Source organism: Aspergillus campestris (assembly GCF_002847485.1).
Source record: "Aspergillus campestris IBT 28561 chromosome Unknown P168scaffold_18, whole genome shotgun sequence".
NCBI lineage: Eukaryota > Fungi > Ascomycota > Eurotiomycetes > Eurotiales > Aspergillaceae > Aspergillus > Aspergillus campestris.
This window is the reverse complement of record NW_020194353.1, coordinates 76,830-101,319: the sequence shown is the minus strand read 5'-3', so window position 1 is coordinate 101,319 and position 24,490 is coordinate 76,830. Positions and strand designations below refer to the sequence as shown.

The following is a 24,490-nucleotide window of genomic DNA, read 5'->3' as shown; positions in this document are numbered from 1 at the left end:
GGATTTTATTGTCATACACTGAGTGGGTATTACAAATTGTTGATGGACTGAGTCGATTGTCTGTCTACCTGCTGTGTACACCACGGAACCTGTTGTTGAGGGCAACCCTGGACACCTGTCTGCCTACTTTCTCATGATTAGCATGTTCTTCATACGAATTTGATAACTTTGCAATGATAAATATTCAAAAGGGATCAACGAAGACAAGTAAAACCAAAATATATATCCCGAGCCTTGCGGCTAGTATATAGTATATAAGAGAGACTTAAGTACAGTATATATATCATATGTCATACCACACGTATATAAGCAGCCAACGCCCGAAAACCGAACCGTTCAGACCAAAGAATATAATCATGAAATAAAAATAAACATAAAGCCGTGACAATAGGAAGCACGGAACTTCCTGGGAGACATGATAGATGGGTAAGGATTATCGATATCCAAATGATAGGTACGTCGATAACCAACCATGCTAGACATCCCCCCACGCCGGTACCCCCGCGCTCACCGGGACCACGGCGCTGCCGCTGTCGACGCTCCCCCCAATGTCCCAGTAGTTTCGGCTGGAGCTGGTGAGCGTTCGCCGACTGGAAATGGCCGACCGCTTGGCGCTCTGGCTGGCACAGCTGGAGCTGGAGCGTCGGAAGTGCTGTCGGAGGATTGGCGAGGAGACCCCTGTTGAACCAGCACCGTTGGCTGAGCATTGTGACTGGCGACGGGCCTGGGCCTGGGAGCGGGAGTGAGCGCGGGCTACGAGCGGGTGGTGCTGGCGAATGACCGCCGCGCGCCGCGAGGCGTCCTGTGGGGGACGGCGTGATGTGGTGTGGTGCGAATCTGAGGTGGTGCTGCGATGGCTGAACCGGTTGCGGAGGTACCGGAATACCATCATGACGTCGAGTTCGCGCTCCCAGTATTCTTTCTCGTGCTGAACACGCGCGGACTCCGATAAGGGCTCTGCTGCGCGGCTTGAATCAGCGTCGTCTTCGATGCCCCACTGCGCTGCATGCTCGTGGTAATGGGAACTACGGATCGTCGGGCTAAAATGCGGCGAGGGCATGGACTCTCCCAGGCTTATGCCCGTCGCCTTGGACGAGGATTCAGGCCGGGTGGATACCGTTGTGTCTGGGGCTTCCGCTCCCTCTTCCGGGACACGACTGAGCGGGATCCCCGCGTACTGGTTGTGAGCGTCATTCGACACGTTGAGGTACGTCGTGAATGCGCCGGGGTGCTCGCAGAGCTGGTGAACCAGCACGCCGAGTTCGTGTGCGATGCGTTGAAGGAGTTTGCTCTGCCACTGGTTCTGGTCGTCCGGCACGGAGCCCAGCTCCCTATTCAACGCCTCATTCAAATCAAAAGGCTGACTCGTCCCCGTAGATGTACGCTGCGCATCATGATCGGTGTCCACCAGGGACTCCCCGAAGATGACTGAGAGCAGAGAATCGTCGATGCCGATGAGATCCCGAATGACTTTGCGGGTGATCCGTTGCCAAAGCGACTCCGGATCACCCTCCTGGGGCTTCTCCGCGGGAGCCGCCTCCGGGATACTGCGTGGCGTATCCGGAGTCACGGACGGTGGCATGGCGCGATCACTCGACGACACGCCCGCGCAACTGCTGCGCCGCTTCCGCGTCTCCTTCTCGATCTCGTTCAAGAGCATCCGGCTCTGGTCCATTCTCCACCTCTCGATCCGCTGCCAGCGGTCCCGCTCCGCATCGGTCCGGTCATTATCCACCATGGCATCTAGCTGGCGTTGGACGCTCGAATGGCGGCGCAGGCGCAGCTCGGGTCTCCGCCGGGGGTTGTACTGCTCATGCTGCCACAATTGGTCCTGCACGGTCTGACTAGATGCTTGGAAGCTGCCTAGGCCGTCATGGGCCGGAAGAACGGAGCTGTCCCCTTGGTCCCACTTGGAGGCGGATCCCTGATCCACCTCGGGGGCTCGGAAGGCGTGTAGACCGTCGTCTAGACTGTCTAACTCGGTCCCATCCTCGTCCAACACATCATCCAGGTCGTCGGCGTCATCTTCCTGTTCGGGGCCCAAGGCGGACCGGGTCACGGTGCCAAAGGAGCCAAAGTCACTGAGACGAGACGCGCCCGCGGTGCGCGGGGTATGTTCGGTGGAGGTGGTGTGTGTATGGGCGGTGACGGAAGGTTGGGAGGGGGAGAAGAGCACCCATTCAGTCGAGTCGTTTTCCGGGGGCTGCGAAACGGATGGGGAGAGGTCGAGGGCGGGGGTTGGGAGGTGGAGTAGGGACGTTGACGATGGGGGACTTGTGGTGGTAGACGAAACGCCATGGTGTGGTGAGGATTGGGGATGTCCGATCGGTGGATCTCCCCGCGGATTGACGATAATGATGAGAAGACGCAGTGGAGAGTAAAAAAATAAATGATAAAATAAAATAATTACACCAAGTTGAAACCACGAACTAAAGAAGGAAGAAAAGGACAGCGAGGATGGAGGGATAAATGGGATGGGGACGCAGATCAACCCGACTAGTTCGATAAGATGACGGGATGTAGAGGGATTGCGGTGATGTGACGCGATCCTGATGATAGGCAAGTCGGGGGTGGCGTTGTGCGATAACAGGATGATCTATCACTCGTTGGCCCAGAACAAGAAGACGAGGAAGAAGAGGAGGAGGAGGAGAAAAGGAAAGAAAAGAGAAGTGAAAGTTGTCCAGATGGAACGTCCCGATGCGGAAGAGACGAAGAGACGAAGAGAAGAAGAAGAAGAGAAGAGAGGACGATGATGCAAGGGAAGAAGCGTGACTTGGGCTGACTGAGGTGTCTCCCGTCACCCGACCAGACTCAACTGATTATATAGTCGGATTCAACTGGGACTCGTCACTTTGATCTTTGATCCTCTTCTGATTAATTCGAGTCTATGAAATCCACTTGAATGGATCCTGATCACACGATCGACCGGGTAGATAAGAATGGCCAACTCACCCACAGCATGAAACTCGCCCGGTGTGTTGGAGAGGATCCGGAATTACAGGGCACATCAGACCCCACTGGAGATCAGCACCGTGGTGGGAGAGGAGAATGACAGGTCATGGTTTAGTCTGTCCACAGAAAGAAAGGACTAAGGCGAGTCTAGTGGTGGGGATGTTGATCCGACCAAACATCGGCCATCATTCCCCAATCCACAGTCAATTGGTCTCTATATACAGGGACAGGTCGAAAACAAGGCTGAAAGGGCAGCAATCACAATGATTCATGATGGAATTTAAAAAAAAAAAAAAAAAAAAAGAAGAAAGGGAGAAAGGAGAAGGGGTAAATAAGAATATCATGCCAACGCTTCCCCCACCCAATCCATCTGGACCGCACTCACCCCCCGCGCATAACTGCGGTTCGTAAACACAAACTCGTTGTACAGGATAGCCTCGACCTTCTTGCTGAACAGCACGCTGGACGGGTGGATGGCGACCGTCTGGTTCCCCACGACGGTGCGATAGCTGCCGTCAGGGACCAGTCGCGCCGTGTTGGTCGCGAACCCACGCAGGAAACTCTTCAGGATGGCCACCGGGGAGGGCTCCCGGACCAGGGACGGGTCGAACGAGTTAGTACCGTTAGTACCCCGCGAATCCGAGGGGTTGGGCAATAACTGAGCTTGGCGACATTGAGTGGTGAGTTGTTTGCGCACGTCCTAAGAAGCGGTCAGCAAAGGCTGGGCATGGCTGGGCTGCGTAGGAGCTGGGCATGGGGGGAGGGAACAGGCATGCTGTTGATGGCTGGGAAAAGTAGAGAACTCACCATAACGGACTGCATGGCCCGGTGGGAGACCAGATGTCGTTCGGCCCATGCCTTGCGGTCGCTATGCTCCGCTGCGTAGGCCTGCACTGTGGCCAGCATGGTCAGATGGTCGCCTTCGCGCCGGTAGAGGTCGTGCCGTGCCTTCTCTGCCTGTTCTTTCTTCTCTTCCGAGTTGGTGTTGATGAAGATGTTCTCCACGCTGAGACACGAGATGATGTCGATCACGTCGGACAGACAACCCGCACCGAACTCGGAGGCCGCCAGAAGGACGCGTCCCAGCGTCGGGGTAAGCGGGAGTTTGGCGATCTGCTGTCCGGTGGCGCTGATCGCCCCGGAATCTTCGAGGGCGTCGATACTCAGGAGCTGCAGGAGTGCCTTCTCCAGGGCCTCGCGCGGGGGCCGGGTCAGGAACGGAAAGCCCATCACGTTGTCGACCCCACGGGCCTTCATATTTAACAACGCCTGGCTTAGATCGCAACGCAGGATCTCGGGGGTGTTGACCTCGTCAAGAGCCAGATAGTCCTTCTCCGTGTAAAGTCGATAACATTGCCCGGGCGCCTCTCGACCGGCACGACCCTTTCGCTGGATCGCGGCCGATTTTGAGATAGGCTTGACCAGGAGAGAGTCCAGCCCCAGACGCGTCCGGAACTGCTTGACTTTGGCCTTTCCACAGTCCACCACGAACCGGACCCCGGACACCGTGACGGAGGTTTCGGCAATATTGGTGGCCAGGATGATCTTGCGGGTGCGAGGCGGCGCGGGGAGAAACACGCGCTGCTGCGCAGCCTGGGGAAGCGCCGCGAACAGCGGCAGCACCTGGATCTTGGGCAGCGCGGTATCCATGCCCTCGGCATACTCGAGGACCAGCTGCTCGAGAGCCTCCACCGTCTCCTGCCCCGTCAAGAAAACGAGGATGTCGCCGGGCAGGGGCTCCTTGCAGTGGATCTGGAAGATGACCTTGAGGGCCGCGTCGACGAAATCATGCACCGGCGCCGGGGCGTAGATCGTCTTGACAGGATACTGACGGCCCTTGATATGACACACCGCGATGTCGTCCTGCGTCTTCGCTTCGTCCGTCCCCGTAGCCTCCTCCTTCTCCTGTACCAAACCCCTGTCCACGCCACCCGTATATCCCTCCTCAAAGAACCCAAGTAAACTCTCCATATCAGCCGTAGCACTCATAACCACAACCTTCAACGGCAGCCCACCACGCGCCTCACGATTCCCCGTCACCAGATTCCTCAGAAAACCCAGCACCAAATCCACATTGACACCGCGCTCGTGCACCTCATCTACCACCACAGCGCTGTACTTCGTCAGCGCCGGATCGCGCAGCATCTCCTGCAGCAGCATCCCCTCCGTTAAGAACTTCACCCGCGTACTCGGCGACGTAGACGTATCAAACCGCACCGAGTACCCAACCTGACTCGCCGGTGACGACGACCCCAACGGCGTACCCATCTCCTCCGCAACACGCCGCGCCAGCGAAATAGCAGCCACCCGACGCGGCTGCGTAATCGCAATACACCCGCCCACCACCATCTTCCCATCCCCTTTCTTCTTGTCCTTCCCACCGTCTCCACTATCAGCGGCAGCGGCAGCACCCTTTCCGACAGGGCTCACCCTCTTCGGCCGACACCACGGCTCATCGACGAGGAACTGCGGAATCTGGGTACTCTTTCCGCTACCAGTCTCACCCACCAACAACATCACATCATTGTTGCTCAGATACCGCCTGATCTCGTCCCCATGCGGGAAAATCGGCAAGTTCTTGCGTGTTTCGTACAAAGCGCGCGCCTTGTCCCGGAGACCGGGGAACTCCCTCGGCGGCCGCTTCTTGTCCTTGCCGTCTGTAAGGGCGGACTCGTGTTTCTTGTCGCGCACGGGTCTATCCACCACTGCATCGTTTCGCTTCTTCTGTGTCTTTTTGAGCGGTGCTGGGTTGGAGTCTTGGGAGTTTCGTTGCTCGACGTTGTTTTCGGAGGATGGAGGAGGAGACGTCGCCGGCGCTGTGTCTGTAACTGTAGATTTCTTCGTCTTCTTCTTCTTTCTATCCGCGACGGAATCGCCATCCTTCGTCTTCCGCTTCTTCAAAGGCGGCTCGGGCGCGACAGTCTCCTGCGGTGCGGTCTGCACCGGCGGCTGGTGGCTGTCCACATCGTCGTCAAAGACGGTGCGTACCCGCTCGGGCATTGTGTCTGTGGAAAGGTGTCGGGCGACCGAATCGTAGGTTATAGGTGAATCCTGAATGTACAGGTATAACAGCCAGTCAGCCCGGGAGAGGATTCGTCTTGGTGTTGATTGTGTTAGTTGTTGCTATTTGCGGTGCTTTTTTCCCCGAAATTTTTTTTCTGCCTTTTGGATGGGTTAAGGCTGGCGTTGCTTATCGATAAGGTGCTTGGCGTGGAGATTCCATGGTTCGGTTTGGGTGTTTGGATTCGGGATTGGAGGTGGAGAAGACCTGACCTATATAAGGGAAGAGAAAGTACAAGATAAAAAGAAAAAGGGAAGGATTCTATAATCGTATTAACTGGGGCGAAGAAAGATTGAATGGTAAAGTCGGTCATAACCAATACAATCTTCCGTTCTGATCTCGTCATACTGATCTCTTCCAATAATACCTATCAATATCAACACCAGGAACTACATATATCCAAGTATGTGCACTCAATAACTAGACAACCAATTTGTATCATGATCTCATCTATCTCATATATAGTTTTGATATCTCCGATCGTAACCAGGGGACCCTCTATCCATTCTTTCACCAATGCCCATGACATTTACATCATCAACCTTCGTTCATAGTTCATGCCATGTCCCATCCGCGCACACGTCTAAAGACAAACGCCCGGTCATTGCGTAGTCCAAACTCAGCCCAGTCGTCCGTCAGCTTGTTATAGCTCCAATAGCCCTTCCACACTAGTTTCGTGTTCTTCGACGGGACAGACGGCGAAGGGTTGACAGCGTTAGCCTTCCCGGCAGAAGGTGACCGGAGGGAGAGATAGAGAAGGTAGCGGTACTTGGGGCCGACGCCCTCAGTTTCGATGACGACGTCGCGGGGATCGTCGTCGGTTTTCACGGGCATCGAAAAGGCGTCTGGGAGTGGGTCGGCGGCCATGACATCCTCTTCCTCGCCCTCTTCTGAGGGGAAGGGCTTGGCAAGACGCCAGCGACCCCGGTTGGCGTACTTCAACGCCCCCATGGCGACCGACGGGATCGGATCGGAAGCTCCTGCTAGCGTAGTGCCTGCGTCGGAGGCGTGTCGCTGGTGTTGCTTGTGCGAGGTGGCTCGTGCCGCCAGAACGTTTTCTTTGCTGATATACGGCACCACTTCGAGAGGCTCGACGGTGCTCAGTAGGGAGATGACCGACCCGTCGGGGTAGAACCGCAGGTACCGATAGTAGGTCACGATGTGGATCGGGCTGTTCCACGACACATTCTGGTACGAGGATGCCGCGCCGGGGCGAGTGTAGTTGACGGTACTGATGTAAACTCCAGTGAAGCGAATCCGAGGGAACATCTGAAAGACATCGCTCCAGGAAGACAACGGCGGAGGGATCTGCACCGGGGCGTCCGTGGGAAACGGAGTGTAGCGGGCGGCCAGAGTATATTCGGGGATCCCGAAGACGTCACAGGCGAATGAATAATGCATGGCCTTGAAACCGAACTCCGCGCCTTGGCATATCCGTTTCCAAATGTGCTGTTCGTGGGCGAAATGGTACGCGAAGCGTTTGCAGACCAAGGACATTCGGACAAGCGATGCCGGGTCCATCACGGCAACCTGTTTCAATATCTCAACGAGTACATCCGTCGGCGCGGTTGCGATGGGACACGGGGGAGGGGTATCGCCCTCGATGATGGGTTCCGCCTGCGGAATCGGACAATGGGCAAAGGACGCGATAAGCTCGGAGACCGGTAGAGCCTCGGACTCATCCTGCGATTGTTGGCCTGGTGGGATTGTGGTCGTCGCCGCAGCAGCACTGGGGACTAGTTTTTGCGCGGGCTCTTTCCACGCCCAGGCAAAATGCTTGTGCCGGTACGCTTTGTCAACTGTAGAGTCCAGCTATACAACCAACTGTTAGCTTATTCGCCATCTGCATGGATTAAGGTATCAGGTTTACTCGGTATGCTTTGCGGTAAAGCTGCAGACTGTCCCCTAAGCTTCCCTCTGCCTCCTTTTCGACCGCGCGCTCAAAGTGCTCCAGGGCAGACTCGGGTTCCCCAGGTGGCTCTTGAGCTTGCAAAGCATTTTCGTCGCTGACTCCCAGACTCAACTGACCAACACCTTCCACAATCTCACCCTGGTCGAACGACACCGGGGCATTATCCTCCTCTTCTTTGCGCTCGAGCGCTCCGTGGCGAGTCGGAGGGAAATGACTCGGTCGGGCAGTTGACGTCCGACGCTTCTGGCTCGGCTGCGACGGTTCCTGTCTCGGTCTCGCACGATGCGCAACCTCCTCTCTCCACTGACGTCGAAACGACTCGAGCTCGGCGTTGTCTTCCATAATCACGCGTGGTGCTAGAGTGCAGGGCGCGGAGAATGACGGAGACTGATTGATAAGCCGGGGTCTCCAACCTAGTGTGGGCCTCAACACCAAAAGACCTAGGCAAAGATGAGTAGAGATATAACGATACGATCGATTCACAGGGCCATTTCGATTTATAAATAGAATTAAGCTTGATTCCAAGGAAACCGCAGGGTACCAGCAACCCACCAGAACGAAGGGGGTCGAAGAAAGGTGAACGTTGTTGGTTGCTTATCGCAGCGACCAAACTGTTTTGGTCCAAGCGCCACCGCCGCCATCCGATCTCGACCATTCGCTCTTTTTTCACTGACGCATTATTCCCCGAACCTTCTCCCCCCATTGCCTCATTTTTACTTTTCTATCGACCTTCCAGGCCCTGGTTCGATATTAGGACTTGAACTCATATACCCGACCGTGTTGTTGGAAGTGGATCCGTTCGGCGCCCCGTTGTTGCCTGCATGTCGGGTGCTAGGTCCGACCCTGTGCCTGGAGACCGATACCGCCCAGGCGACTTGGAGTGGGCTGCAAAAGACAAGGGTTCGTCGGAGTCATGGAATTGGACTAAGGGCTCAACAATGACGACCCCATCGAGAACGGTTTCAGCCCCTAGTCCGGATGCTAGTCGCAAGAATGAAAACATCTCCATCTCTCAACGGATGGTTTCCGCCACCTGCGGGAGTATCCTCACGAATCTTTTAGGTAAGGGAATAGCTTCTTGCGACTTGGCGCACATATACTCACATTGGCATCTAGTGACCCCTCTTGACGTGGTCCGTGTCCGCCTCCAGTCGCAATCATCCGTCAAGAACACCTCGCCCTTCACCTCCCACACGACGCAGACCCTGAAAAACGTACCCCCGAACCTCGGCGTGACCTCTTGTTGTCGGGAAGTGTTTTGGATCGGCCAAAATTCGCAAATATGCATGGTGGGGCCCAATGGGGGAACTGTGAGAGTCTCTCCGGCAGCGATGGCGGATTGTGCGGTGGAAGAAACCCGGCGGAAAACGTTTACGTCTACCCTGGATGGTATACGCAAAATTGCACGGAATGAAGGGGCCCGGACTCTTTGGCGGGGGTTAACCCCGACGATGATGATGAGCATTCCTGCCAACATTATCTACTTTGCGGGGTACGACTGGCTGCGATCGGATGATAAGAGCCCCATCAACCGGCTTTGCCCTGATGCATATGCCCCGTTCGTGGCGGGAGCCACTGCGAGGATAGGCGCAGCAGCAGCTATCAGCCCCATCGAGATGTTTCGAACGCGACTGCAAGCCACCCCCGGCACCGGCGCCGGGCACTTCAAGACGACGCTTGAGGGATTGCACCGCATGACTCAGATCCACGGCTACGGTTCGCTCTGGAGGGGTCTGACTCTTACGATGTGGCGCGATGTCCCATTCTCCGGCTTATACTGGTGGGGTTACGAAGAGGCGAAAAAATACCTGCTGGAAGCGCGGAAAGCAGCCCACGAGCATGGACTACCGCACCTCCACATCACAGGACATTCACCACAAGATGACGAGACGCCGACGTTCTTCGAGAGCTTCGTGGGCGGTGCGACGTCTGGTGCACTGGCGGCGTTGGTCACCACCCCGTTCGATGTGGGGAAGACACGGCAACAGGTCTTCCGGCATCTGGGCAGCGAGGTCCCGAATGCCCTCGGTACTGCGGCGCAAGGGCGGCCGGTCCCTCCAGAGCTGCTCTCTTTACCCAAATTTCTCTTGCACATAGTCCATGAAGAAGGTATGCCCGGACTGTTCCGTGGCTGGGTGGCACGGTGCTTGAAAGTAGCACCGGCTTGTGCCATCATGATCTCCACTTATGAGTTCGGGAAGAAAATGGCACAAGACGTCAACGAAAGGCACATTTCCACTGACGCAGAATCGATGTCTTGACCTGATTCACGAGTGGATCCCTTGGCTCCGACACATGCTCTGGGCCAGCCATTGGTGTTTTTTGAGGTCTCTCCTCTCTTTGCATGTCAAACTCCCCTCTTTGCATTGTCAATTGGCGCTGTTCATTTCTAATACCTTTTTTATTCCTTAATTTCGCGATCGACTGGCCTCCTTATCTGCCAGTCGTCACTGTGATTCATGCTTGATGATACCGCCTTGCGATACATGCAGCCTTCTTCTTTTGGCCCCTTCCCTCGTGTATTTCTGTGTTCGCATTTTTCCAGGGAAAGGTGGTTCTTTTGATTTCCAAAAAAAGCGTCGCATTTTGAGAACCTGTACATATATATCTGAATATATCCATGGAATAGAGGAATAAATGTCATCTCGAAATACCCACATTCCCCATAGGCTTAACGACAGGGATAGTATAGCTCCGGTGGGTTCACGTCATAGCGAACTAAGCTTACCACACCGGACTGTTAGGCGACATATTCGATGCAAGTCATCGCCCCAATGACTCCACAACAAAGAGTCATATCCAGGCAAATGCGACCTTATGAAGTAAAACAAAAGAAGGCTGAGACCGCATGGGGTCAGGTGCGCCGCCGCGAACACGAGTAGTTCACCGACCAAGGCCGATCTCTCTCCTTTTTCCCCTCATGATTGGCACCCCCGTCCACTTTTAGTCGCTTTATTCCATGTTGAGCCATGAGGCTGAGATGACCAAATTAAAACCGGGGAAAGAGTGCCCCGTAGCGGAGTCATCTGCAGAGACAGGGGCATGCTTCTTTTTTTCTTGTCGCGTCGTCAGATGATGGCGACACCCCCCTCATTGACTATGGTCCTTTGACCTTCCATCTTACACCCCCCCACCCCTGTCCCTTTTAACCGCGGGAAATACACAAAGAAGTTGGAACTCTGAAATGATTTCCCAAATAGAACTCTCAAGTGACGACCATGAGCCGCGAAACTGTTGGCACGGTGCCTCCTCGCCCTGAGACTGACCTGGAGTAAGTCTAGTTAAGCCCGCTTCCCCCAAGCTTAGGACTGGCAGGCTAAGGACGTTGATTTAGCGTTGTTGTGGTGCCCGCCATTGGCGCAGACCCCGTACGCGCATGGTCGGATGAGAACTCGGAGACACCATGGCCTGTTTCGGAACTCGCGACGCATCTTCCCCGTGCGCGCGTCTTGCTAGCAGACCACGGGAAGCTCAAGCCTCAGGCTGACCTGGAAGATCTGGCGAACAAACTGTTGACACAGTTACATGACCAAAGACAGTCGACGGTACGGGTTTCCGGCTACCTTCCCTGGACGGTGTGGGATACTAACGCTTGGTAGATCAGCAAACGTCCGATCGTCTTCATCTGCCATAGCACTGGCGGCCTCGTTGCCAAAGCAGCGTTGATTATCGCGAGCCAGTCAGCGTCGAGCCTCCAGTCCATTTACACAAGCTGCTATGGGATCGCCTTTTTGGCAACGCCCCATCAGGGGTCCAGCTACCTGTCCGCGCCGGAGTATGTCAAAAGCGTCCACCACCTGCTACAGTTGAAGTACCGTGTCCCATATCGGCTACGAGAACTCTTTCGGCCGCGGCATCCGCATCTCTTGCATCTGTCTAGTCGCTTTAGGTCAATTTGCGCCGACATGAAGCTCTGGACCTTCTTAGAGACGGCCGAGTCGATTTTGCCCATCACGGATTCGGTGACGAAAAGCACGGTCGAGATGCACGTTCCCATCACTTCGATCAGGTCAGGAGTATTGGACTTTGAACACGAGAAAGAGATACCCCTGGCTACCGACCACGTCGGCACGGCATGCTTCAAAGGGCAAGAACGGACTACGCGGATGGGCTTTATCAAAGAATTACAGTATTTTACAAAGGCAGCCCTTCGCCTATCTGCGATGCGAGACAACCCGTTGCATGTGAAAAGGGAGGTCAAGGTCCAAGTCAACGGCTTTTTTGAGGATCCTGCGCGGGGAGTCAGCGATGAGACGCCTTTGAAGCTTTGGTCAACAAAGTCAACTCTGCATGATTATATAAAGAATGGCCCGTCTATCTGTCTCGGGGAACGTCTCACGCAGACGGGCGGAATGCCGACCACTCCGCTAGATGATTCTTCTGTGAGCAGCTTTGACAGTAGGCCCTCTTCCCCGTACGGCTCGTCCATGATAGATGAGATGCATGGTGGTGCGGTATCAAAAGAGCCGGAACCAGCTCCCATGAGGCCGTCGATGAAGCAAAGCCGTAGCTTTGTGGTACAGAAATCCCCCAGGATTCATGTCACAGAGCCAACAGCTGGAAATTATTTTGACGAGGATTCAGAGCAAAAAGACGAATCAGAGCAACGAGACTCTGAAGAGCTCGATCCCAGTCGTCCGGAAGAAGAGCCTGCACAGGATGCCCAGAAAGTCGAGCCTGTCAGGCCATCTTCGGGGAGCTCTGGTACTGGTAGTCTAGAACTAACCCACAGGTGAGTCGAAGCAAGGTGAGAGTCGACAAGAGAAGCGACTAACATGTCTCAAGGACGAGCCTCTCGGCAAAGTATAAGAAGTTTCTTCCCATTCCCACGTCAATGAGGGAGCGGCTCAATGAAATGACTTCCGAGGCACCTCGAGTGGCCCCCCGTTTTGATCGACCAGAGCCGGGCACCGAGAAACTTCTCTGGATCCATGTTCCCTATACCCATACCGGATGGGTTCCTCCGGTCCTGGGAAAAGCCTGCGACGAAGACCAACAATCGGAATTGTAAGACAATCACCATTGCCATTGTGGTCTTCATGTAGCTGACGTTCTGATTTCTTCGGAATAGCTTTCGCAAAGTGCTCAACGACCGGAACTGGTGGGCACACCTTTATAACCGGCACGTAGACCCGCACTCGCGCTTTGTGCGGCCTGCTTGTATCCATTTTCGACAGAACAATCCTTCGCCAATGGACACGCCGGGAGCGCCTGATGATCCTCGACTAGCTTTATATGTGAGTCTTGCCCTCCACGCCCAGAAGATCTGCTCTAACCCTCATTTCTTATCGACAGCTTCCATACGTGAGTCTCCACCAATCAAATTGCATGGGTCAGATCTAACACGCACTTCAGCTACATTGGGACACCTACTGGAATCTCGTACAGCGACGAAACATCATCGAAGAGAGAGTGCGACAGGGACGGTCGAAACCAGCTCCAGATCATGTCGCACAATCAGATTTGGAATCGAAGCTCATCTGGAAATACCTGGGCTCGGACCCCCCAATCCACATAAGGCGAACCCTCGACCAGTTCGGCTATCCGAATCTGCGGTCGACGGAGGCCAGAGACGACGATCAGATGCTCTGGAAACGAACCCGGAAACCCATCGACCTCAACGAGGAATTGGGCGAGCCGCCCCCGCCACAATATAGAACACAGTCGCCTAGGAATTTCACGGACGGCAAGGTCCTCATGGTCGATCAGCTTTGGCTATGGGTTGTGGATCAGAAAACCGTCGTGACGTTCTTCCCCAAGCAGGAGCCTACCAAAGCCGAGGACAAACTCTATGAGCAGACAAACCTGCACAATAGCATCTATAACGAGTTGAACGGAGATCTGGCGAGACGCTTCGAAACGGCTGGCGATTTGGCCGCATTGATCGCGCTGCACGCTGTTACCGTGCTTCTCGACAGGACGCTATACTATGACCTGCAGGTTTTACGCATATTCGAAGAGTCGATTGGAATCTTGGTACTAACTACCTCTCCTCTATTTCCTTCTTATTCTGTTCAATATACTAAGACCCCCAAAGACAGAATCCGTAACAAAATCATTCAAACGCTTCCGAAACCGCGGCTTCAACACCCACCCCGCCGAATACAACAAAAACGCAGACGGCAAAATGATGACCGCCAAAGAGCGCAGCGAACGAGACGAGCTCATCGCCCGCCAGAACCGCGAGGACCTATCCGCATTGCTAGAGCTGAGAGACATCATAGACGAGCTGGGCACCATCGTCAAACTGCTCGACCAGCAGCACGCGACGCTCGAAGTCATGTCCGAGTACTTCGAAGACAAGGGCTACGGGAGGGTGTTTGTCGACCAGGCGCTTGCCCGGATAGACGACTACCGCAGTCAGACGCTTGAGATGAAAGAGAATGCTCTGCTTGCTCAGAAATCCGTACGTCTCCTCTCTTTTCTCATCTAGCCTACCTATCTCTTGACCCGGCTAACCAGTCAAGGTCGAAAACCTCCTCGATCTCAAACAAAAGCAAGCCAACGTCGACGAGTCCCGCATGGCACGCTGGCAAGCAGAGGTCACGCAGAGCCAGTCGCAAGCAGTGATGGTGTTTACCATTTTCACAGTCATGTCAGTCTCCCTCTCCCTCATCTGCTAGACGCACACACCGGAGCTCAAAATACTGATAAATAAACAACAGCTTCCTACCTCTCTCCTTCTTCACCTCCCTCTTCGGAATGAACGCCAGCGAATGGAGCGGCGAAGCCACGAACCTCAGTTTAGCCACCATGTTCGAAATAGCCGGTTAGTACTCTCTATCCCAATATCCACATCCAAATACCCTTTTTTTCCCCTTCCCTCCCTCCCTCCCACACCACCAAACCAAACCAAACAAATCCAACCAAATCTAACAAGATGAAACGAAACAGCCCCAACATCAATAGCAATAATAGTCGCCGCTTTAATAATGGCCTTCAGCGAACGCCTCCGCGCCGCCATCTCCGAAGCGCACAAAATAACCTTCACCGTAGCCAAAGACGTCTTCCTCGCCTCCTTCGCAGCCTTCACCCGCCTCGTCATCTTCACCAACAACCACAAACACCGCCATAACCACAACGACGACGACATCAGCTACGACAAAACCGTACCCACCGGCGGAGGGGATACATCCTCCGTGAAGAGCAAACTGAGCAGGTACAGGTACTTCCGGCGGGGCAATAGGCAGATCCGCGATGATGATATCTGGGGGAGACATGTGGATCGCGGGATGTCGGCTTTGCCGCCGGCGGAGGTGGAGGCGGGGTATGTTTCTGAGAAGGGGGGTGGGTTTTCGAGACGGGGGACGAATTTTACTTGATCTCTTTTGTTTGATTTTGTTTTGTGTTTCCTATGTTATATTGGTTTGGGGTTTAGTTGGAAGGGCTAGATGAGGTCTCTTGGGTAGACAAGTCTTGCATATCAGGCATCTTTTGGCTAGTTAGAGCTACAGATAGGAATGGAAATCTCGAATAAGGTGAATAGATTGTAAATCCATAAAATACAGATATGGTACACAGGACTGAACTCCCGGCGGAATTTTTTATGTCCAACATAGTGGAGTGGAGATGTGTGAAGAAACCAACCATTCAAGAACAAAGCGGAGTCAAGAGGTCTAGAGGGATTCGGAGGAGGGAGAGGGAGAAAAAAAAAATAAATGAAATAAAGGAAACAAAGACGTACAACACATTACAACAAAGGGGAAAATAGATAAAACAAAACAAGGAACAGATCCGGAGATGCCCATATAATGCAAAGACGCGCTCAAAGGGGGACTGGATAACCTTTCAAACAAGGACGGATGGCCGGGGCCAAAGCAGCAAATGTGACAGCGGTGTTTCTAATCAGCTTAGAACATGCCGCCGCCCATGCCGCCCATACCGCCCATACCACCCATGCCGCCCATGCCACCAGCGGGGGCAGCGGGCTTCTCCTCGGGGCCTCGACGATGGCGACCTCGGTGGTACCGAGCAGAGAGGCAACACCGCTGGCGTCGACGAGGGAGGTGCGGACGACCTTGAGGGGGTCGACGATACCGGTGGCGATCATGTCGACGTACTCGCTCTTGGAGCTGTCGTAGCCGCGGTTGAAGTCCTTGCCGAAGTCGTCGGTCAGCTTACCGACGATGACGCTGCCCTCGAGACCGGCGTTCTCGACGATGGTGCGGGCGGGGCGGGTGATGGCGTTCTTGATGATGCTCACACCCAGCTGCTGGTCGAAGTTGGCGGTCTTGACGTTGGCCAGGCCGTTGGCGGAGGCCTTGAGCAGGGCAGTACCACCACCGGGCAGGATACCCTCCTCGACGGCGGCGCGGGTGGCGTTGAGGGCATCAACGACACGGTCCTTCTTCTCACCGACCTCAACCTCGGAGGCACCGCCAACCTTGATGACGGCAACACCGCCGGAGAGCTTGGCCAGACGCTCCTGCAGCTTCTCCTTCTCGTACTCGGAGGTGGCGGGGTCGGCCATGACGCCGCGGATCTGCTCGCAGCGCTGGGCGATGCTGTCCTTGGTGCCCTCGCCGTTGAGGACGATGGTGTCCTCCTTGGTGATGGAGATGGAGCCGGTGGAGCCGAGCATGTCGGGGGTCAGCTTCTCGAGCTTGAGGTCAAGCTCATCGGTGAAGACGGTGCCGTTGGTGAGCACGGCAAGATCGCCCAGGATGCTCTTGCGGTTGTCACCGAAGCCGGGGGCCTTGACGGCAGCGACCTGGAGCTGGCCACGCAGCTTGTTCAGGATGCACACGGCGAGAGCCTCACCCTCAATGTCCTCAGCGATGATGACGAGGGGACGGCGGAGGGTGGTGGAGGCCTCGAGGGCAGGGATGATGTCCTGGACGGCGGAGATCTTCTTCTCGGACAGCAGGATCAGGGGCTTCTCGAACTCGACCTTCTGGGACTTGGCGTCGGTGATGAAGTAGGGGGAGGTGTAGCCACGGTCGAAGCGCATACCCTCGGTGACATCCAGCTCGTCGTCCATGGTCTTGCCCTCCTTGACGGTGATCACACCCTCCTTGCCGACACGCTCCATAGCAGTGGAGATGAGCTTGCCAATGTGGGTGTCACCGTTGGCCGAGATGGTCGCGACCTGGGCGATCTCCTCACCGGTGGTGATGTCACGCTTGTTCTGCTGGAGGTAATCGACGACAGCGTCGACGGCGGCCTGGATACCACGGCGCAGGTCCATGGGGTTGCAGCCGGCGGCAACGTTCTTGACAGTCTCGGAGAAGATGGCACGGGCAAGGACAGTGGCGGTGGTGGTACCGTCACCGGCGATTTCGTTGGTCTTGGAGGCCACATCCTGGAGGAGACGGGCACCGAGGTTCTCGAACTTGTCCTGGAGCTGGATGGCCTTGGCGACAGTCACACCATCTATAGAGGTCAGTATTTCCATCGTTCATCATCGAAGTTGACCATTGGGTATGAATCCGGGATGAATCGGGATAAGAATGGGCCAAGTGACTTACCCTTGGTGATCTTGGGGGAGCCATAGGGGGACTCGATCAGGACGTTACGGCCCTTGGGACCCAGGGTCGAGGTGACGGCCTTGGCGAGGGTGTCCACACCCTTCAGGAGCTGGGCACGAGCCTCAACACCGAATCGCAGCTCCTAATGGCAGACTGGGTTAGCATCGATGGATTGATGGAAGTCTCCGGGAAGTGACGGAAGGCCCATCCACGGCGACGGGCTGAAGCAGAAGCCATTGCCAATGGGAAAGAAGGCGAGAGAACGTACCTTGTGAGCAAAACGCTGCTGCTGAGCGTTCAAACCAGCAGGCTTGTAGAAGGAAGTGCGCTTGGAGGCAGCGGACAGGACCGAAGTCCGGGCAGAGAGAGCTCTTTGCATTTTGAACTAGGGGGATAGGAAGATGATGGAAAAGAAGAAAGATAATTGAGATTGCCCGAACAGAACTCCCAGAGCAAGAACGGGAAGTACGGGGAGTAGAAGAAAAGAGGAGGGGGAGGGAAAAAAGGGATGGAGAGTGAAGGAGGAAAGGATGGAGATGGAAGAAGAGAGATGAAGCCAAAGAAAGTCACGAAATTTTTGCCGGGCGCTTTCTCGATCCCCGGATCGTCTTAGCTTGAGAGAAGCTCCTAGAAGGTCACGTGTGTCCGTTCCCGAGGGAATCCGCCGGACTGTCGGAAGCCGGGTTGCCTGTTTGGGTTAGTCTCTCGTGACCTGGACACTGGTTCTCACGACTGTTGATACATCTACAGAGTATACTGCGAGACGAGGGTAAGATAGAGTTGTCTGATTGAATTTGATTGCGTTCTTTAAAGAGTTGCTGGCCGACGGGTTGATGATGGTTGAACGGCAGTCATCACATTGAACTATCTCATCCCGAGGATAAGCGAAACACGTTCAGATCCATTACTACTAATCGGTACACGAGACACGGAGTGCCAAAGCAGAGCATGCCCTGATTTAAAAGCCAATGTCATGAGAACTCAATTGAAGGGGTGGAAGCGGATTCATTCAAGGTCTATCGTTGCCGTCGCACAGCGCCATATCTTGGAAAACGACCGAGAGATGCCCTGAGCCAATCCATCGCTTCCCACCCTAATGGGTATATCTAATTCTATATAACGCAGAGGACTTGACATTGGCTCTACATAGCCTTAGCTTCCTCCTCGGTCGGTTTCCGCCCCCAGACCCGACGACTAGACGCCATCAGCAAACGCCAACCCCCGAGCTCAGAAAGAGGGAAGGAGACTCACGCATATTCATAGCCATGTATGTGAGGATTCTGCAGCTCAGCCTGAGTTTTGGCCAAATAAGCCTGAACCTCGTCGTTGGTCCAAGGAGAGGGCGCTCCATACTTAGTGAGAAGCCACAGCGCCCACCCCTCGAGGGCAGACGTCCAGTGGAAGTACTGAAGCCGCCCAATCTCCTTGAGAATCTTATTTTTCGGCCACGGCCCCAGAGGGATCTTGTAGAGCTTTTCGTGTAAATCCACGAACCCGGCCTTCTCCATGGCGCCCCGCATCGTTTCCTGAGTCAACAGGGGTCGTCCAGATCGCTCACCGCAGCCAATGAAATTGGGTCCCCACCCTCCCAAATAACTGTCCTCTTTCAGGGTATCGTCATCGCTCTGCAGTCGAACGTCTAACTCCATGTGTTCGATCCAGCCGCCCGGCGTAAGGTTCCTAGACGGCGCAAGACCATGAGACGTGCTCCTCTTACGGGGAAAGGGTCAAGAGGTGACTCACTCGTAGCACTGCTCGTACAGTCGGTCCCACCCCTCCAATGTGAATGCGCCCAGCATAAAACGCAAATGAATCAAGTCGAAGGGCTCGCTCCATGTCCAGTCGCGGAGGATATCGTCCACTTCAAACACGCAATTCGGTGGCTCCCAATTCACGGGGGGTGGGTAGAGGTCAACACCTCGAACAGTTGCTAGGATCGATTCAGCCGAGCGAACCGGGACGAGATCCGGGGGCACACATACCAGATGGATACATGTCGGCAATATCGCTGTGCATGCATTAATAACAATCCCCAACATAGGAAAGCAAGCAGAGCAACTCACAGGGCCCAGCTTCCTTTCCCCGTTCCGATGTCCAAAATATGCTGGAAGATCACAATCAGCAGTGTGTCACATATCCAAAGACAAGTGTATGCTTACCTTGGGTGATTGCGTGATGGGGGCATGATGATGAGGGTTTTGTCGGTCGTAATCTAACATGAGAAATAGCATATGACTTGCATCGTCCATTAGCTGCTTTCAGACAAGACGTAACAGCCCCAATGACAGCAAGCCGGCACCACACTCACCCAACCTCGAAGGACTCGAACTGTTGTTCGTCCGAAGGGCCCCTGTCGGACATGGTTAGAGTCAACCTCTCCTTCAACCTGGTGAGCGTCGTTACTGACCAGTAGTCATCTTCCTTCAACGCCTGATATCTGCTCTCTCTGTTAGTATCCAGCTATACGACTCTACAGTTCTAGGTGACAGAGCCAACCAACCTTCTACCATTTTCGAACCGGCCCCTCGCCACCGTCGACGTGATCGAGGTGGTTTCCCTAAAACTAAATCGTGAGAACGCGAATTGTGGGAAATTAAAAACAGCCCGATGGGGGAGGATTCTCACGAATCTAGATCATCGGCGTCCCACTCTTTGGCAGAATTATAATCAGGATCCTAGCAGTGGACGTCAGACATTGATATTCCAAATGATAATCGAGAAATTACAGCTTCACAGCCCGTCAACAATCGCAACATACAATGGTAATATTATCTCCCATGGTCAGAAGTGGGTGTTTGGAAAAAAATTATCAAAAAAAAACTAGAAATTAAAACAAACTAAAAAAGAAAAAAGCACAAAACCACTCAGGCGGGAACTACAAGCATAGTAAGGTTGAGGCTGGCAAAGGAAACCGAGAGTTCGGGACGACGAATGCTCCGTAGTCTGCGGTTGTCGATGGGGGGACTTACGGGATAGGGTATAGTGGCTTCAATAGGCGCGTCGCTGCAGCTTGGCATGGCGGGGTCTGAATGTGATCTATAAACTTGACCTCCTGACTCTTTTACATTTTGGCTCCTGTGCGACTGAACTGGCCATTTTGAACACTTCATACATCTTGATATGCAGTGTTAATGGCTTTGTTCGCCCACCACGTGGTCAGTCGTAACAGGCCTCTCTGGTAACGATATCAGGCGATATTTTACTTCATTATCCTATTTTTGGTGAAACAAGTTGAAAGCCTGTTTCCTTTTCTACTAATATAGCTCCCACGCCCTAGCAGAAATAACAGAAAGATCCCTGTTCAGAATCCGTAAACTACTCGACGCTAGACGCAGCCACCCAACCAGCACTGCCGAAGAGTTCTTCAACACGGGAGGATTTCCTAAGAATGATACTCCGAGTGTTGCTTACGTAGACCAGCCTGTTGGGTATTATCTATCTGATTGTTGCTGGTCCTTTTCCTGGTAAGATATTGAGAAATGGGTGCTTGGCATCTTCTACCCACTACACTGGGATGGAGATGTGGAAAATCAACTGAGATCATTGCAAGAAATATGAAGGCTTCATTACAAATTTAAGTAAGTGCTCAACCAATCGAAGGCCGTGTCCATGAACTCAACGCTGAAAGTGGATCGGGAAGGAGATGGGAAATCAACGAAGAGATAGGAATCTAGCAACGAACAAAGATAAGAAAGTGGAATAAGAAAGCCGTCTAGTCAGAGGCACGACTCTTATGCTGAATCTGTCGAGCCCATTTGGTCAATGTCTGAAAATGTTCGCTTCTCTATCCCGAGGATTAATTTTAGATGATCGAATATCATATCGTAAGTACTGGCGCTTGCCTGAAGTTTGGCGTGTGTTAATCAAAGAGAGTCCAAATTGAAATGAAAGAAATGTGAAGTCAAGAGGCGACAGATCTGTATCGTAGTATAGCCGTCAAATTCGCTCTTGCATGCAGCAAAGAAAGCTTAAGTGGTGTGGCCATCTCAAGGCCAAAACAGGTCGCCGTCCCCCTTAGCGACATAGTCATGTTGATCCTGTGTCTCGTTCCAGAAAAGATCCGGTGATTCCAACAGATCTTGGAAAAAACTACCAGAGTCGGGAAGCGTACTAGGCTGAAAGCCATATCCATAATCGGGGTATGGGTAACCCGAGAAGTTATCTTGGGACGTGGCCGGGAATAGATCGAACTGGCCATTTTCAAATCCCGCTGCAGGAATGACACTCTGCGGATCGATGATGGACATAGTATTATACTCTGGGATATGCTGTCCAGTGCCATTGCTAGGAGACACTAAGCTGTCTTGTGCGGTAGTAAGTTCAGCGTCGACACACCCCGAGCAGGAAGACTGGTCAGCTTTCTCATTGTAAATTGCAACCGGCTCGACGGGGCTCGAGCTGAGTGGCTGGGATGATCCCTCCGTTGTAATAGAAGGAAGCTTCCGATACCTGAGAACCACAATACGGCTGTCTTGGGCTTGTCCGGCAGTAGGCGAAGCAGCGACAGGATCAAAAGCAACGGGCGAGGAAACACTTTCATCATTCGGTAGGTCCAAGAATTTGGCGCCTCGAAACAGCAGTTCACCCGGGGTGTCCACCTCGCTGTCATAATCTCCTTCCTCTTCGTCCTCGGACATGAATCCCTGTTTTCTCTCTCTGTGAGCGGTACTCCAATCATCTCGGACACCTGGTTTGCTCTTTATCCGCCCTTTACCCTTCTTTCCCTCAACGTAGTCTTCCGAAGAATCGTCATCGTACTGGACATAAACTGGAGTAGACCTCTCAGTGTCTGATACTGACTCAGACTTTCGCTTCTTCCTTGTAGCCGGGACACATCTGGGGGACGAAGAGACAGCTGCCTTGCCTCCAACGCCCCCACGCCGGAGAGGTGGAGGAACAGCTTTGCCGGCATCGACTCGGCGCTGCCGAAGCTTGGCCAGATGTTGAACGATAGCCCCATCTGTTGCATTGTGTCCCATCGTCTCCGCAACTTCGACCCAAGGGATCTTGATACCGTTCTTGTTGCACACCGACTGGACTGTGAGGAGGAGAATCTCGTTTAGGTTGTCTTTCATGGTTAGCCTGCATCCCAGAGCACTTTAAATTCCCGCGGGTAAGTGATAGTGGGTATATACCATCCCAGCGGACCAAGTTGCGTTTCTTAGGCCGGTTCATCGCCTTTCTTGAGGGCATCTTGATGTGTTGTATCTGGCTTGGTTTCACGCGCTTTGGCTCGCCTCGTGTCAAGTTTCCTAATTGCTCAAGTGAGGTTATATTGCAGTTGTCGGTCGTTGTCAATGCACACTCTGTCCAGGAAAGTCGATCTTCCTATGACAAGATTTACGCATATGAGGTAAGAGAGAGAGATATAGAAATAATAATAGGGAGGGAATGTCGTTATGGGTAGGGAGAAGATGAGGGAAGTTGACGATGTGTTTGTTCTCAAGCACGCCTCAGCGAGTGGGAGGTGAGCTGTGTACTTCTCACTTGCCCATTGCTTTATGATTGCAAGCAATTGTACATCTTTGCAAAGTGAAAGTGAAGCATAGTGTTGATAGAGAACGACAAATGATGGGCCTGAACTGGAAAAGACTGTTGATTATGAGAAGTTGAGGTGTGTTTGAGAGATCCTACAGACTGACCGCGGTCTTGATGGATTTCCTATTTAGGACTATATGTAAATAGACTCACCTACGTACAAAATTATGAACAACCCTAACCAAATGGGAACAACTAGAGTCTTGAAGAGTTATAGCAAATTGTATTATATCATATCTCAAGCTGACCCTTTTAACCTATACTTATAGGTGTGATATTGTGTTGAATTATCTTTCATATATTGTGTTGAGATCCTTAGAAATTCTATCTCCTTGTTGCTCCTTGTGGTTTTCATCTTCCTTCTTATAGACCTTCTTTTAAATCCTGTGTAAAGTAATTTCGATGTCAAAGAAAACCTGATAGTGCCGACCTTTTTATCATTAAACGCAAATTGAACAAAGCATGGATCTTGTAGTATTGCGGAAGATTTGTGCTTGAGCCAAATATATCTCAACTAACCTTCCGATAGGTGTTAGAAACATAAAGCCAATTAAATGAGATCTAATATGTGCATTGGTTTATTAACAGCCTGGCCCAATTTACTAAACATCAATATCATGAAACCATAATGTTCTTTCTAGGTTATCATGCCTTGATCATGGAAGTGATGGACAACAAATCACGTGATATTTAGAGGTCACGTGTGTCACATGACCCGCAGAGTTCCCGATGCTCCGAACTCGACCGTCCGCAACTCACCCGATAGTGGTTGATTCTCACTCCTGAACGATTGAAACCCTTCGTCATTCACACACCGTCAAAATGGTTGCCGCCTGGAAATCCGCTGGTTTGACGTATGCTTGAACACCTTACGATTTTTTCAGCCTGTTTAATGCACTAGCTAACTCTATGTCCACTTACAGCTACAACCGCTACCTGGCCGTTGCCGCCCAGGCTGTTCGCCGATCTCTCAAGGAGGGCCCCCGTGTCGCTGCTGAGCGCCGTGGCCTGATGGAGCTGCGTTTTGCCAAGTGGGAGGTGCGTATTGAGAGGAGTTTGCTGTCTTGATTGGGAGGGTGTCTTGGGTCGGGGACTGACTGTCTATTTAACAGAACGGCAAGCAGGGCGAATTCAAGAATCTTGGCCAGGCCAACAACGAGGCCATGGCCGCCAACTCCGGGTCGAAATAAACGCCTCTTTCCTCGAAACCACTTGTTGCGATGATATAAGGTGTATTGTGGGAGAAGGCAGGGTCCACGGGGGAAGTGTTGTCTGTTGGTAGAGAACTGGATCCTCTGTAGCATATTTGAGCCCGTTGACCAAGTTAAATAGAGAAGGCTTTTTCCTCCCTAAGATTCAGCCATCTTTTCGTAAATTCCCACCAATATGTTTTTGTATTGTAGAGAGTAAAAATGCCGGATTTGACGACGTAGGTAGACTTCAACCGACCTGAACGGCGGGCCTCACTCTGCCCGCAAGTTTTGTCCGCCCGAAGTCCCCGCCTCCCCCCTCGCCCGGCCTCCTGCAATCCTCGCTTTTCTGCGACCCTCGAAACGACGT

The 24,490-nt window shown here is 53.3% G+C and overlaps 9 protein-coding genes across 9 annotated transcripts; 3 read left to right on the top strand and 6 right to left on the bottom strand.

Moving 5' to 3' along the window:
* Positions 1-475: 475 nt before the first annotated feature.
* P168DRAFT_300439 (uncharacterized protein) lies at positions 476-2,298 on the bottom strand (the record flags this gene model as incomplete). The annotated part of the gene is made up of 2 exons (XM_024838425.1): positions 476-2,203; positions 2,275-2,298. The coding sequence occupies 2 exons, from the start codon at positions 2,296-2,298 to the stop codon at positions 476-478; spliced, it is 1,752 nt and encodes a 583-aa protein (XP_024688474.1).
* A 981-nt stretch (positions 2,299-3,279) lies between these two features.
* On the bottom strand, positions 3,280-6,253 carry P168DRAFT_261183 (putative ATP-dependent RNA helicase (Hrh1)). Its single transcript, XM_024834693.1, has 3 exons — positions 5,374-6,253; positions 3,760-5,325; positions 3,280-3,652 (listed from the first exon to the last, which is right to left on the bottom strand). The coding sequence occupies exons 1-3, from the start codon at positions 5,950-5,952 to the stop codon at positions 3,293-3,295; spliced, it is 2,505 nt and encodes an 834-aa protein (XP_024688473.1). The 5' UTR covers positions 5,953-6,253; the 3' UTR covers positions 3,280-3,292.
* A 182-nt stretch (positions 6,254-6,435) lies between these two features.
* Positions 6,436-8,497, bottom strand: P168DRAFT_307931 (putative F-box protein (Pof7)). Its single transcript, XM_024839151.1, has 2 exons — positions 7,884-8,497; positions 6,436-7,825 (listed from the first exon to the last, which is right to left on the bottom strand). The coding sequence occupies exons 1-2, from the start codon at positions 8,265-8,267 to the stop codon at positions 6,569-6,571; spliced, it is 1,641 nt and encodes a 546-aa protein (XP_024688472.1). The 5' UTR covers positions 8,268-8,497; the 3' UTR covers positions 6,436-6,568.
* A 118-nt stretch (positions 8,498-8,615) lies between these two features.
* P168DRAFT_313758 (putative mitochondrial carrier protein) lies at positions 8,616-10,569 on the top strand. Its single transcript, XM_024839700.1, has 2 exons — positions 8,616-8,987; positions 9,042-10,569. The coding sequence occupies exons 1-2, from the start codon at positions 8,747-8,749 to the stop codon at positions 10,184-10,186; spliced, it is 1,386 nt and encodes a 461-aa protein (XP_024688471.1). The 5' UTR covers positions 8,616-8,746; the 3' UTR covers positions 10,187-10,569.
* A 460-nt stretch (positions 10,570-11,029) lies between these two features.
* P168DRAFT_313757 (uncharacterized protein) lies at positions 11,030-15,452 on the top strand (the record flags this gene model as incomplete). Its single annotated transcript, XM_024839699.1, has 12 exons — positions 11,030-11,196; positions 11,260-11,470; positions 11,525-12,657; positions 12,711-12,932; positions 12,997-13,162; positions 13,221-13,229; positions 13,281-13,901; positions 13,963-14,331; positions 14,393-14,520; positions 14,591-14,694; positions 14,820-15,192; positions 15,434-15,452. The coding sequence occupies exons 1-12, from the start codon at positions 11,144-11,146 to the stop codon at positions 15,450-15,452; spliced, it is 3,408 nt and encodes a 1,135-aa protein (XP_024688470.1). The 5' UTR covers positions 11,030-11,143.
* On the bottom strand, positions 15,394-17,931 carry hsp60 (chaperone ATPase HSP60). The gene is made up of 3 exons (XM_024839150.1): positions 17,661-17,931; positions 17,393-17,534; positions 15,394-17,297 (listed from the first exon to the last, which is right to left on the bottom strand). Exons 1-3 carry the CDS (start codon positions 17,769-17,771, stop codon positions 15,691-15,693), a joined length of 1,860 nt encoding a protein of 619 aa, XP_024688469.1. The 5' UTR covers positions 17,772-17,931; the 3' UTR covers positions 15,394-15,690.
* Positions 17,932-18,385: 454 nt separating this feature from the next.
* On the bottom strand, positions 18,386-20,280 carry P168DRAFT_293893 (class I SAM-dependent methyltransferase). Its single transcript, XM_024837908.1, has 11 exons — positions 20,151-20,280; positions 20,018-20,067; positions 19,893-19,949; positions 19,800-19,829; positions 19,701-19,742; positions 19,552-19,627; positions 19,456-19,496; positions 19,375-19,400; positions 19,136-19,322; positions 18,644-19,072; positions 18,386-18,586 (listed from the first exon to the last, which is right to left on the bottom strand). Exons 1-11 carry the CDS (start codon positions 20,169-20,171, stop codon positions 18,535-18,537), a joined length of 1,011 nt encoding a protein of 336 aa, XP_024688468.1. The 5' UTR covers positions 20,172-20,280; the 3' UTR covers positions 18,386-18,534.
* A 1,098-nt stretch (positions 20,281-21,378) lies between these two features.
* On the bottom strand, positions 21,379-22,585 carry P168DRAFT_322786 (uncharacterized protein; the record flags this gene model as incomplete). Its single annotated transcript, XM_024840608.1, has 2 exons — positions 21,379-22,460; positions 22,528-22,585. 2 exons carry the CDS (start codon positions 22,583-22,585, stop codon positions 21,379-21,381), a joined length of 1,140 nt encoding a protein of 379 aa, XP_024688467.1.
* Positions 22,586-23,737: 1,152 nt separating this feature from the next.
* Positions 23,738-24,283, top strand: P168DRAFT_293892 (ATP synthase subunit epsilon family protein). Its single transcript, XM_024837907.1, has 3 exons — positions 23,738-23,784; positions 23,854-23,968; positions 24,043-24,283. Exons 1-3 carry the CDS (start codon positions 23,753-23,755, stop codon positions 24,118-24,120), a joined length of 225 nt encoding a protein of 74 aa, XP_024688466.1. The 5' UTR covers positions 23,738-23,752; the 3' UTR covers positions 24,121-24,283.
* Positions 24,284-24,490: the final 207 nt, after the last annotated feature.

Coding starts and splice junctions, on each gene's coding strand:
- P168DRAFT_261183 (XM_024834693.1), bottom strand. CDS start 5,952: ATGCCCGAGCGGGTACGCACCGTCTTTGACGACGATGTGGACAGCCAC. Junction 5,326..5,373: donor GGCCGAAGAGGGTGAGCCCT/GTCGGAAAGGGT, acceptor GACGGTGGGAAG/GACAAGAAGAAAGGGGATGG. Junction 3,653..3,759: donor GGGCCATGCAGTCCGTTATG/GTGAGTTCTCTA, acceptor ACCGCTTCTTAG/GACGTGCGCAAACAACTCAC.
- P168DRAFT_307931 (XM_024839151.1), bottom strand. CDS start 8,267: ATGGAAGACAACGCCGAGCTCGAGTCGTTTCGACGTCAGTGGAGAGAG. Junction 7,826..7,883: donor TTTACCGCAAAGCATACCGA/GTAAACCTGATA, acceptor TTGGTTGTATAG/CTGGACTCTACAGTTGACAA.
- P168DRAFT_313758 (XM_024839700.1), top strand. CDS start 8,747: ATGTCGGGTGCTAGGTCCGACCCTGTGCCTGGAGACCGATACCGCCCA. Junction 8,988..9,041: donor TATCCTCACGAATCTTTTAG/GTAAGGGAATAG, acceptor ATTGGCATCTAG/TGACCCCTCTTGACGTGGTC.
- hsp60 (XM_024839150.1), bottom strand. CDS start 17,771: ATGCAAAGAGCTCTCTCTGCCCGGACTTCGGTCCTGTCCGCTGCCTCC. Junction 17,535..17,660: donor AGCAGCGTTTTGCTCACAAG/GTACGTTCTCTC, acceptor GTCTGCCATTAG/GAGCTGCGATTCGGTGTTGA. Junction 17,298..17,392: donor CTCCCCCAAGATCACCAAGG/GTAAGTCACTTG, acceptor TGACCTCTATAG/ATGGTGTGACTGTCGCCAAG.
- P168DRAFT_293893 (XM_024837908.1), bottom strand. CDS start 20,171: ATGGGAGATAATATTACCATT. Junction 20,068..20,150: donor TGGGAGATAATATTACCATT/GTATGTTGCGAT, acceptor GTCCACTGCTAG/GATCCTGATTATAATTCTGC. Junction 18,587..18,643: donor ATACATGGCTATGAATATGC/GTGAGTCTCCTT, acceptor GATGGCGTCTAG/TCGTCGGGTCTGGGGGCGGA.
- P168DRAFT_293892 (XM_024837907.1), top strand. CDS start 23,753: ATGGTTGCCGCCTGGAAATCCGCTGGTTTGAC. Junction 23,785..23,853: donor TGGAAATCCGCTGGTTTGAC/GTATGCTTGAAC, acceptor GTCCACTTACAG/CTACAACCGCTACCTGGCCG. Junction 23,969..24,042: donor TGCGTTTTGCCAAGTGGGAG/GTGCGTATTGAG, acceptor TCTATTTAACAG/AACGGCAAGCAGGGCGAATT.